This window comes from Salvelinus namaycush, chromosome 39, assembly GCF_016432855.1.
Source record: "Salvelinus namaycush isolate Seneca chromosome 39, SaNama_1.0, whole genome shotgun sequence".
Classification (NCBI taxonomy): domain Eukaryota; kingdom Metazoa; phylum Chordata; class Actinopteri; order Salmoniformes; family Salmonidae; genus Salvelinus; species Salvelinus namaycush.
Window position 1 is genome coordinate 14565934 of NC_052345.1, and position 13128 is coordinate 14579061.

At 43.0% G+C, this 13128-nt stretch overlaps 1 protein-coding gene across 1 annotated transcript; it reads left to right on the top strand.

Moving 5' to 3' along the window:
* Positions 1-9452: 9452 nt before the first annotated feature.
* LOC120032398 (keratin, type I cytoskeletal 13-like) lies at positions 9453-12821 on the top strand. Its single transcript, XM_038978478.1, has 6 exons — positions 9453-10059; positions 10568-10650; positions 10811-10967; positions 11143-11304; positions 11488-11613; positions 12597-12821. The coding sequence occupies exons 1-6, from the start codon at positions 9547-9549 to the stop codon at positions 12819-12821; spliced, it is 1266 nt and encodes a 421-aa protein (XP_038834406.1). The 5' UTR covers positions 9453-9546.
* The last annotated feature ends 307 nt before the right edge of the window (positions 12822-13128 follow it).

The window sequence follows — 13128 nt, forward strand, 5'->3', positions numbered from 1 at the left end:
TTATCTTTGGTCTCTTTGTTGTCTCTCTGATTAATGCCCTCCTTGCCTGGTCCGTGAGTTTTGGTGGGCAGCCCTCTCTTGGCAGGTTTGTTGTGGTGCCATATTCTTTCCATTTTTGAATAATGGATTTAATGGTGCTTCATGGGATGTTCAAAGTTTCTGCATTTTTTTATAACCCAACCCTGATATGTACTTCTCCACAACTTTGTCCCTGACCTGTTTGGAGAGCTCCTTGGTCTTCATAGAGCCGCTTGCTTGGTGGTGCCTCTTGCTTAGTGTCACGTTCTGACCTTAGTTCCTTTGTTTTGTCTTTTGTTTTAGTTGGTCAGGGCGTGAGTTGGGTGGGTAATCTATGTTTTCTATTTCTGTGTTGGTTTTCTGTGTTTGGCCTGATATGGTTCTCAATCAGAGGCAGCTGTCAATCGTTGTCCCTGATTGGGAACCATATTTAGGTAGCCTGTTTTCTGTTGGGTTTTGTGGGTGGTTGTCTTCAGTCTTTGTGTGTCTGCACCAGATATAACTGTTTCGGTTTTCACTTTGTTGTTTTTGTATTTTGAGTTGTTCACTTCATTAAATTAAGATGAACACTAATCACGCTGCGCTTTGGTCCTCTCCTTCTTCCACCGACGAAAGCCGTTACACTTAGCGATGTTGCAGACTCTGGGGCCTTTCAGAACAGGTGTATATATACTGAGATCATGTGATTGCAAACAGGTGAACTTTATTTAACTAATTATATAACTTCTGAAGGTAATTGGTTGCACCAATTATTTAGGTCCTTCATAGCAAAGGGGGTGAATACATATGCACGCACCTCTTTTCTGTTTTGATTTTTTTAAACTTTTTTTTAAACCTGTTATTTTTTTCATTTCACTTCACCAATTTGGACTATTTTGTGTATGTCCATTACATGAAATCCAAATAAAAATCTATTGAAATTACAGGTTGTAAGGCAACAAAATAGGAAAAATGCCAAGGGGGTGAATACTTTTGTAAGGCACTGTACATCCAAAACTACAATGATGTAGTGTAGGCCTATATACCAGTGAAATCGGCTTACAATAACCTTGTTTACATTGCAGGGTTTTACTCACAGGAGGCACAATACAATGGCGGATGTTGGGTATCTAAAGATTATGGTATGTGACTTAAAATTAAGTTCATAAAAGACACAATATTATTAATGAATGCACATTGAATTCATGCTTAGCATTCATAACTATTAATGACAAGAACCTCAAAGAGGAGCAATTCAAATATTTCAATTATACACTCATACAGTGCACTAAGTCTCACATAAAGTATACTGTATACTGTATTTCTGCTAGTTCCCAACACATATGATTGCCATATCAACACCATTGTACTCTTCAACCTTTGTTATTTACCATATTCACAGGTGATAAACAGCTGCATTAAAGACATAAACAACTACTTTGTTATCTTTATGCTTCTCAGTTGTTTTTATGTTTTATGTTACAGTCCAATCACAAGCTACGTGAACGTTTATGTATGTGACAGCAGATGCACCATTGGGTTTCAATGCTGCAGCACAAACATATTTCACAACTTCACCTGTCACTCAGAGATTAAGGAACAGGCAATTATAGGCTTGTGACAGGCATGGGAACGGTGTACCGGCCATCAGCTCTCACTGTGTCATTGGTTATTGTTGTTGATGACAACAACACTGTGACACTGTATCCGTCTGTACTCATGATAGGAATCCAGACGACCCAGATTTCAACAATAGACAAAGAGATGTTCAAGAATGAGTAAGGAAAACACTCACACCCTATGATGAGATATTCACCATCTGGTACTATGTGATCAGGTGCAATCGCCATGGCAGCCATGTTGTAAATAAATAGTAACCAGAGTGTCACGCCCTGACCATAGTAAGCTGTTATTTCTCTGTGTTGGTTGGGGCGTGATAGTGACTTGGGTGGGTCATCTAGGTGTTTTGTATTTCTATGGTGGCCTGATATGGTTCCCAATCAGAGGTAGCTGTTTATCGTTGTCTCTGATTGTTGTCTCTGATCACAGAAAAAACTTCACCTTTTTCAAACACAATTTTCTTGTCTGTTTGTTTTAGTCAATTACAAAACAACATTTAAGAAAAGTACAGCATGTCTTAAGATTACTTTTCTACATTGCCTTCTCCCGGGCATTCTCACTACTTAGAAAAACGTACTGTAATGAAACAGCAGGGAGCAGGTCTCGAACCCTCGACCTTCTAGCCCGAGGTCTGGCGCGCTATCGACTGTGCCGCAAAAGCATGCTCGAACGGCAGAGTCAATTTCCGCGCTTATAAACCCAGGGTCGTTACAGTACTTTTGTAGGGCTTCCATCATGCCCCTTTTCATGATGTTGCTAGAAGCCACGTGAGTGAGTGCTAGCTAGCTACCGACCAGAACATCAAGCTAGACCAAAAACACAGACTATATAGCTACAACTCAGCTAGCACAGTAGATCTGGGCCGATTCCGGCTGAGAGTCGGGGCACTCGGCTGAGAGTCAGACTCGGTCAACGTCATGTGGCCCAAGTCGGGCCGCCTTAGGCAGTATTACTTATGGCTAGGATGCGGGGATTGAGCTCGGGCCAATTCCGGTGGGAATCATCTAGCCCAAATGTATTACTTGGGCCTCGGACTGATTCTGATGAAAGTTATCTGGCCCAAATGTATTACTAGGGGCTCGGGCCAATTCCAGTGTGAGTTATCTGGCCCAAATGTATTACTTGCAGTCATTAATTTTGATTCCGGGCCGAGTCCGACACCCGATTCCGGCCCTATTCAATCAGGTCGCTTCTGGGCCGATTCCTCATTGCTAGCTGGGAAGTGGTGAGTGGAGTTACAAACAAACTATACTAAACAAGTGAAATGTCTTACCTGTGATTCAATGTTTTCTACACACATAGCTATGTGTAGCATACTTGGACACCAGGTCCCCACATTTCCCACTCTCCGACGTCAAATAGCATGAAGCCACAGGGCTCTTCTCGCAGGCTCTATTTCCATACGAGGGAGCATTGCGAACCATAGGTTGGGATTTTTGACCTGGTTACATTTTTGACCTGGTTACTTTTTCGGGAATGTTTTGTTATTCCTGCATAACAAAAAATCAACGGCGAAGTTGGCTCTTTTACACTGGGGGTCATTGGGAAATAATCTTTGTATCCCCCAATTTGTGGGCGTGGTCTAGGGGAATTCAACAACCCTGGGTTTATAAGCGAGGAAATCGACTCTGCCGCACGAGCATGCAGTCGATAGCGCGCCGGACCTCGGGTATTTTAGTAAATACTTTCTTTACACTTTTTTTTTAAGTAAGCATTTCACCTGTTGTATTCGGCGTATGTGACAAATAAAATTGTACAACTAGTATAGACTTTATCGTGAAATACTTGCTTACAAGCCATTCCCAACAATGCAGAGTTTAAAAATAAAATAGTAACACGAGGAATAAAATAAAATGCACAGGGAGTACAAGATTAATGTGCAGAGGTACAAAGTATTTGAGGTAGGGATACCTAGTCAGTTGTACAACTGAATGCATTCAACTGAAATTTGTCTTCCACATTTAACCCAACCCCTCTAAATCTTTCGGTTACTGGCCCAACGCTCTAACCACTAGGCTACCTGCCGTAGATATGTACATAAAGGCAGGGTAAAGTGACTAGGCATCAGGATAGATAATAATAAGAGTAAAATAAAGAACAGAGAAGGAGCAGAAAATGATGAGTGTAAAAGTGTTAGTGTGTGTGGGTGTTTGCAAATGTGTGTGGGGTTTGTAGTGTGTTAGTGTATATGGTTTGCATATATAATCTAGTGAGTGTGCGTAGGGTCAGTGCAAGATAGTTTGGGTACCATTACTTGACTATTTAACAGTCTGGCTATTTAGCAGTCTAATGGCCTGGGGGTAGAAGCTGTCTCGGAGCCTGATGGTCAGAGAGCCAATGCTCAGGTACCGTTTGCTGGACGGTAGCAGAGTGAACAGTCTATTGTTTTGGGTGGCTGGAGTTTTTGGCAATTTTTTGGGCCTTCCTCTGACACCGCTTGATATAGAGGTCCTGGTTGGCAGGGAGCGCTGCGCTTTGCGGTCAAGGGTGGTGCATTTGCTATACCAAGAGGTGATGCAGCCAGTGAAGATGCTCTCGATGGTGCAGCTGTAGAAATTTTTGAGAATCCGAGGGCCCATGCCAAAACTTTTCAGCCAAGTGAGGGTGAAGAGGCGCTGCTGTGCCCTCTTCATGACTGTGTGGGTGCGTGGACCATATTACAACATTTCGATGTTGTTATTCTTTGCATATTCATAATGAGTTTGCGGCAAACAGTAGAATTTCCCAGAATTATTTGCCAGAAGTTCCCAAGTCACCACAAATTTGCTGCAACAGTTTGCCCAAAAACTAATTTGCATGTGAAAATATGACAGATGACAAAATATGACAGAATATGGAAGATTTGCGGCAAATTGGCCAAAATATTTGCCACAACTGTTAGCCAGAAGCCTGTTTTTTGTGTAAAGGTAATTATGGGCAGTTTCGGAGTGGAACTAACTCCGACCACCATTTTCTGTTTAAGCTAGCGAAGGCAAAATTTCACATAATAGATGAGGTATTCAACAGTAACCACATCCCTACTTACAAAAAAGGGATGAGAGCTGGTGGAGGACATGCAGCCACCTGTTCTTGTTCAATTTCTGTATGGACCAACGCCCATTCCCCTTCCATCTTTCCATCATTTTTCAACCATTGCCTCTTCTATAATCTGATTTAGGATATTTATAAAACAGTGAGGTATCCTTGATAATGGATATTGAAGTACAAGGAACGTGTCTCATACCAACATTTACATTTACTATAAATGCACAACTGAGATTCCATGGACCCACTAAACTGAGGTAATTTGAATCAGTTGTTATATGTATTTTTTACCAAGTAGTAAAACCTTGATCTTTAGACCGTAACACTACTTGAACATTGATCTTTAGACCGTAACACTACTAACGAGTGTAAACCATGAAAAAAGCACAAGACAATCTGCCTTGTATTTGTTGTCATGCCAACAGTAAGTTTCTTGCCCCAAATCCACTCTCTTCATAGTTCATAACAGTGACAGTCAGTAAGGCTCATACACGGTCCTAAAGCACTCCCTCAGTCCCAGGCGAAAACACCCATTCCAAAGGCTGTCCATTTCTCAAGGGTTCTTATCTTCCTTTTGTATCCCCCTGTGTTTAACTAAGCTGTAGGGCTGGGAAGAGAGAGGGGGATGGGGGAAAGAAAGAGAGTGCATGGGTGGAGTAGGGTTTCTACTGTGACTCATTCTTAGCTACGGCTTAAACTAATTTGATTTAAACCCCTTTCAGACAGCCAGACTTGAGCCCACCTTAGACAAACGTCAAGAGCTTAGTTCTAGCCTAGGCAAGTTGAGTCAGTTCAGTCTAGATTGAGGGCTCAATTCAATCTGCATCACAGAAGTTCAGCTTTACAGCGTGATTCAAATTTAAAGTCAATGTTCCCTCTTTAGCAGAGACTGCATTCACGGTAAACGCTGCATATGTCGGCTCAATCTGATATTACCTTCACATTTCTATTGCAGAATCTGTAAAGCTTCAGCAACACAGATTGAATAGAGCCCTGAGTCTTTTGCATAAAGCATCAGCACTCTGTGCTCCTCTCCGGTCTCTAGGTCACCAGGCTGCTCGTTTATGGCGCACACCTGTCACCAGCGCTACGCGCATAATGACACTCACCTGGACTCCATCACCTCCTTGATTACCCGCCCTTAATGTCACTCCCTTTTGATTCTTCCCCAGTCGTCATTGTTTCTGTTTCTTGTCAGTGTGCTGTTTGTGTTTCTTGTTTTGTTTATGTATTCACTTCCTGAACTTGTATTCACTGTTCAATGTATTCACTTCCTGAACTTGTATTCACTGTTCAATGTATTCACTTCCTGAACTTGTATTCACTGTTCAATGTATTCACTTCCTGAACTTGTATTCACTGTTCAATGTATTCACTTCCTGAACTTGTATTCACTGTTCAATGTATTCACTTCCTGAACTTGTATTCACTGTTCAATGTATTCACTTCCTGAACTTGTATTCACTTCCTGAACTTGCTTCCCGACTCAGAGTAACTCATTACACATACACTCATAGAAACATTTTTTCAAAAATGTTTCTTCGGCTTTCCCCTTAGGATAACTCTTTTTGGTTCCTGGTAAAACCTTTTTTGGTTCCAGGTAAAACCTTTTTTGGTTCCAGGTAGAACCCAGTGTGTAAAGGGTTCTACATGGAACTCAAAAGGCTCCGACCCAGATTTTTTTTTTCAAGAGTGTAGTGATAGCTGAGTTATACACAGTTACAGACCGTGTTACTTCTTGTGGACGTGAAGATATGAGAGTTGGGGTCATTCTTTGAAAACTACAGTGAAATTATTGCTCACCCTACAGCTTCGTATCAATACGTATAAGGATAGGATATTTCCAGTTTTTAGCTGCACTGAAACACACAGAAACGGCACAGGGTTTCAATGCATTGTGAAATAAATGGACCCTCATTCAGTTTTATGCCCGACACCTAAGGATTTCTTTGGGGTTGTTATTCCATTCGTAGTAGCACCATAGCTACAGCTGCTGCCATATTCTTCAAACAGAGAGTAGTATTGTAGTTCAGATAGCTCAGCCACACCTTTTGCGACTGCTATATCACCTGCTTTTCATCAGCAAATATCACCTTATTGTCTTATCAATTTAGGATTGAGACTCGATATATATTCATAACAATCTCTACAGTATCTTTATGGCAGGAAACAGACATTCTACACAGACAAAAATTTCCGGTCACCTCTGTAAACGTGAATGATTCATTCAGTGCAAGTGAAAACAGGCACCCAGACGTGAGCCTAAGTCACTTTGTTGATTCTTACAGGTTGCAAGCTCCGACGTGACATGGTACAATGGGTTGGTTGTTTAAGTGTCTGTGTGAGTCAGTGACCGCATCCTCCAGACGATTCACCGGCCCGGTATCTGCCCGCTATGCCCACTTCTCACCACCTGTGCCAAGGCCAGGTACTGGCAGCCGCCGGGTTGAGCAAGAGTAGAAAACTTCCATGAACGAGAGAGACTTCTAGAACCAGGGTTGATTCTATATTCTGTATTTGTTTTTAATCCAATGAATACAGGACATTTACTACAATTCAATGAATACAGGACATTTACTACAATTCAATGAATACAGGACATTTACTACAATTCAATGAACACAGGACATTTACTACAATTCAATGAATACAGGACATTTACTACAATTCAATGAATACAGGACATTTACTACAATTCAATGAACACAGGACATTTACTACAATTCAATGAATACAGGACATTTACTACAATTCAATGAATACAGGACATTTACTACAATTCAATGAATACAGGACATTTACTACAATTCAATGAATACAGGACATTTACTACAATTCAATGACTACAGGACATTTACTACAATTCAATGAACACAGGACATTTACTACAATTCAATGAACACAGGACATTTACTACAATTCAATGAATACAGGACATTTACTACAATTCAATGAATACAGGACATTTACTACAATTCAATGACTACAGGACATTTACTACAATTCAATGAACACAGGACATTTACTACAATTCAATGAATACAGGACATTTACTACAATTCAATGAATACAGGACATTTACTACAATTCAATGAATACAGGACATTTACTACAATTCAATGACTACAGGACATTTACTACAATTCAATGAATACAGGACATTTACTACAATTCAATGAACACAGGACATTTACTACAATTCAATGAATACAGGACATTTACTACAATTCAATGAACACAGGACATTTACTACAATTCAATGAACACAGGACATTTACTACAATTCAATGAATGAATTAATGCAAAATTACGTTGGAGATGTTTCAATTTCTACTATAGATTAAAACTAATCTTACACTTCACAGCACAATGTCCAAAGTCAGCGACTTTGTGTTGGGTATGCTGCTGTATGGATTGTTGGATTATTCTGCAACAAAGTTTTGCGTGCAATTCTTCTTCGTTTGCATTCAGTGAGTGGTTTCCCCTCGAATTGACTAACATCTCTCACATGTATGAAGAAAAAGTGAATGCATTCCCCTCCCCCTCCAACTCAGGCACAACCCTATTAGAGATTGTATGAGGTATGAGGCCCCATTCTCCTCCTTGCTCTCCCTGTTTCTCAGCAGCTGATACCAGATGTGGGGTGGGAGCGGGCCAGTGTCCAAGACTGATCTCACACACAGTCACAACCCCCTCTGAGGCTCTCTCTCCCTCATCATCCTTCATCCCTCATACACTCTACCTCAACCCCGACCAAAAACAACATACTTCATCCGCACTGGGAGTCTCAGTTCACTAACACAGAAGACACACACACACACACTACACACTAACACACACACACACACTAGCAAACTACACACTAACACACACACACACACACACACTAGCACATTATACACTAACACACAGAGACACAGGACACGGTCCATGGGGCTGAAGGGGATGTTTGGAGTAGAAGGAGAACAATGGGCCCCTAAAAGGACCAGGCTGAGAGTGTGGAAAACAACAGAGGTCTGGGTGTCTTCATACAGTCATGTTTTCTACTATATAAATGATGTTTCAATCAATAAAGTGCTCAATAGTAATTGACTGCATGCCAACACTTTCTGGGTAGATTCATTGCTTCTTTATAAAATCCATATTTTTGATATACAGTGTGTTCACGTGTCTGAGATGCATTTCATCACTCGAGGAATAAACAAAATGGTCACTGATTACCTATGTACCAATAGGTACCTTGGAATAAGCATTTAATTGTTTCACTATGTTTCATTTCTTTAACGAAAGACACCCACAGTTTTAATGATAGATACAGTATGCTTAGCACTTATCCTGTAGTAAGATGTTTACTTTAGGTGTGGCAGGTAACACTTTAAGTTAGCTTGGAAAAAAGGGATACTTCAGTGTTTCAACAATGTATACCTAACTACAGGCAAATAACAGAGCATGATATAGTTTGATAGACTGGCACAAAGTCCTAGTAATTAAACAGTCTGTGTTTCCTTCTCTGGCAAACTTCCCGACAAACACACACACACACACACACTCACCCCCCCCCCCCCCCCCCCCACACACACACACACACACCACACACACCACACACACAGGCATTCCATTACAGTTTCCTCACAGGGGTGGAAACTGAACCCTGGTCCTTAAATTCAAACAGATTGTGGTGGTGCCAAGGCTGTTGGAGAGTGTTGTAAAGTCACCCTCTCCTCCCCCTGTCCATTCCCTGTTCTCTCCTCCTCTCCTCTCCCACCTCCACGAGGCCCGCCCCAAGGCTCAGACTATATCAGGATCCAGCCTTCCTTCCTCCACACTCCTGGAGGCTCCAGCTCTACAACAGTCCTCTCTTTTCTCTTCGCCACTCCACTGACCTACAGCAGCCAGCAAGTCAGCATGTCTTACTACTCATTCAAGAGCTCCAGCGGCGGCGGCGGCCCCATGAACTTCTCCGGGGGCTCCAACATCATGTCAAGCCGGGTGGGCTACGTGTCCAGCGCCCCCAAGGCCTTCAGCGTGTACGGAGGTGGTTCTGGCGGTGGCACTCGCATCTCCTCTTCCTCCGTCCGCTCAGTCTCCTCTGGGTACGGCGGCGGGGCCGGCTTCGGTGGTGGCTATGGATCCGGCGGTGGCGGCTATGGATCCGGCGGTGGCGGCTATGGATCCGGCGGTGGTGGTGGCTTCAACCTGTCCAGCGCCCTGGACGGCGGCGCCATCCACCTGAACGAGAAGGCCACCATGCAGAACCTGAACGACCGCCTGTCCACCTACCTGGATAAGGTGCGCTCCCTGGAGGAGGCCAACTCCAAGTTGGAGATTCAGATCAGAGAGTATTATGAGAAGAAGGGCCCTGCCGCCGAGAGGGACTACAGCAAATACTGGGCCATCATCAACGACCTGAAGGACAAGGTAGTGTGCTGACCTCATCTGCTATGGGCTGATCAAATCCATCATTTCGCATCTTGCAGTGTTAAGTAGGCAGTGCTGACAGGATACTAGGGAAAGGAAAATTGGCTTACAGTACTGTATGTAGGAATGAGGAACACAACATTTATAAAGTATACGTCAGGATTGACTTATAGTTTTTAATCGGAGTCCAGAGGGTTAGAAAAACAATGTGCTGTCACTGACATTTATAGATTATGAGATTTGTTTTTTTAAAGATAGCTATTAACTAAACAAATGAAGCAAATTAATTACATCTCAAGCATGAAGGTGATAAGGTCATTCAGGGAGGTGATACAGATGGCTTTTTCTAGTACATTGATGTTTAGGTTTTATGCTTTAACTCCTGGAATGTGTATTCAACAAGCTTTGGGACAGATGCAACAGCGTATCGAAATACTATCAGCTTCCAAGTTGACTAACTGCGACTCAACCATGGGGTACAATGAAAGTCTTTCCTGTTTTCTTTTAGATCAATGATGCCACATGCAACAATGCCAACATCCTGCTGCAGATTGACAACTCTAAACTGGCTGCTGATGACTTCCAGACCAAGTTAGGGCACTTCCTCATTCAGCTCCATAGTCTCAGTTATTACAACACTAGGTTATAAGTGGCAAACATGCAAACAATCACTCAAAAGGTACATGTCTTATCTACAAATTTGGATTCAAATGTCTCATGATAACTTCCTCACTTTCTCCCGACCAATCAGGTTCGAGCATGAGCTGATGATGCGCCAGTCGGTGGAGGCTGACATCGCCAACCTGCGTCGCCTGCTGGACCAGACCACTCTGACCAAGGCCGACCTGGAGATGCAGATCGAGGGTCTGCAGGATGAGCTGGCCTACCTCAAGAAGAACCACATAGAGGTGTGGGGGCAATTCACTTTTTTCATAATTTTTCCATTGCAGTGATGAGATGTTATTCAATATAAACACACCCCAGTGATGATAGAGAGGAGAAAGTTAGTGGCGGGGATGGTTTGTAGATGGTTGGATAGAAAGTAAGAGGATGAGAGTGACTCCATTTCCCATAATTCCACAGGAGCTGGCAGCCATGCGTGCTCAACTCACTGGCACAGTGAACGTGGAGGTGGACGCAGCACCCCAGCAGGACATGGCCAGGATGATGGAGGAGATCCGCACCCAGTACGAGGGCATCATCGACAAACACCGCCGTGACCAGGAGGCATGGTTCACAGACAAGGTAACCGTCACCATGGCACACTTCACCAAAATTCTCCAACTGTCTCCCACACTAATCTTTTGTAATTACATCTTCAAAACCAAAATATGTAACTGACTGTCATTAACAGTAATCATTTTGAAGATTGTGGAGAGTGAGCTACAGCGGGATTAAAATGGCGGCCCTGGTTTGTTTGTGTTTCAGTCAGCCAACCTGTCCAAGGAGGTGGCCACCAGCACAGAGATCATCCAGACCACCAAAACGGAGATCAACGACCTGAGACGCACCATGCAGGGCCTGGAGATCGAGCTGCAGTCACAGCTCAGCATGGTGAGCCAGAATCACTAACGTCTGAAAACGGACCACAGTTTTTGGGGCAGTTTTTGGGGCCACAACTTTAGGCCACTTTTGGCAACAGTTGATTCTCTTTCACCATTCTCTTTATCAATCCTCTGGAGTCTAGTTTCTCTCTTTCAACAGAGGGAAAGAGTGAGATAGACGCGGTTGAAGGGATTGACGAGATAAAAGGGAGGGAAGAAGGGGGAGGACTTGGAGAGAGATGGGGTAGGAGAGGGGAAATGGGAGAGCAGTGGAAAAAGGCTATAAGTGGGGGATTAGTGGACACGGGGGAGGTTAGTGTTATGCAGAGGTTTTTCGCTTTTTACGGGCATCTGCACCCTCTCTGGAAGACAGCTTGAGTATGAGTGTGTCCAAAGGAATGCAGAGGTGACAGAGCCAGAGCCTAACTCCCATGGAAACTTAGCTGGGGCTTATCAAACTCAGTCAATTTATCTCAATCCATCCCGCTGCAGTAACAAGGCTACATTCCATGTTGGTCTAAAGCACAGGAGGTTGGTGGCACCTTAATTGGGGAGGATGGGCTCGTGGTAATGGCTGGAGCGGAATCAGGGGAAAGGTATCAAACACATGGTTTCTTTGTGTTAGATGCCATTCCATTCGCTCCGTTCCAGCCATTATTATGAGCCGTCCTCCCCTCAGCAGCCTCCACTAAAGGCCATTTAAAGAAAACAGGAATCTGCTGCGATTCCTTTTTTATTTTTGGGGAATACATAGAACTCAGTATCTCATTTAACATAAGCACCCCAAGAAGTGACCTTGCTGTGCTTGGTGGCGCCAGGCATATTTGTGTTAATCAACATAGTCTTGGTATGGTGCATTAGAAGAAGTTTGTTGACATTTGCTTATCTAAGTTGATGAAGTGCAATAACTATGGCTGGTCTGAGGTTTATTTTCATTATTTCTATACATGCATTTCCTGTTACTGACCCTGTGTCACCTCTATCGCCACACAGAAAGCAGCTATGGAGAACACACTGAGAGAGACAGATGGCCGCTACAGCGCCATGCTCTCGGGCTACCAGAACCAGATCGACATGCTGGAACAGGAGCTAAACAGGGTGCGCCAGAGCATCGAGACGCAGGGCCACGATTACAAGATGCTGCTGGACATCAAGTCCCGTCTGGAGCAGGAGATCGCCACCTACAGGGGACTCCTGGAAGGGGAGGAGTCCAGGTAAACCTTGCAAATCGTTTGGAAATGCCCATAAACGTCCATACATTTAACACGGCCCAGATAATCATATTAGTCATTGTTATTATTATTAGTCTTTCAGACCGATACAAAATAGCTATACTCTCTAACACATTTTTTTCCATTTCTTTACGCCATCTGTCTTTTCAGAACTGTTGTCTCAGGTAAATAACATCTATTTTATATAATGACTTTATAATGATAATATATGATGGTTGTAATAGTAGGTTATCAGCATGTTGTAACTAATTTTCTTTCTGCAGAGGGATCAAAAACCAAAGTTACAACCACAA

What these genes read in the sequence shown, in the direction of transcription:
- LOC120032398 (XM_038978478.1), top strand. Translation starts at nt 9,547, where the DNA reads ATGTCTTACTACTCATTCAAGAGCTCCAGCGGCGGCGGCGGCCCCATG. An exon ending in GCTGATGACTTCCAGACCAA is followed by an intron (nt 10,651 to 10,810) that starts GTTAGGGCACTT and finishes CCGACCAATCAG; the next exon opens with GTTCGAGCATGAGCTGATGA. An exon ending in AGGCATGGTTCACAGACAAG is followed by an intron (nt 11,305 to 11,487) that starts GTAACCGTCACC and finishes TTTGTGTTTCAG; the next exon opens with TCAGCCAACCTGTCCAAGGA.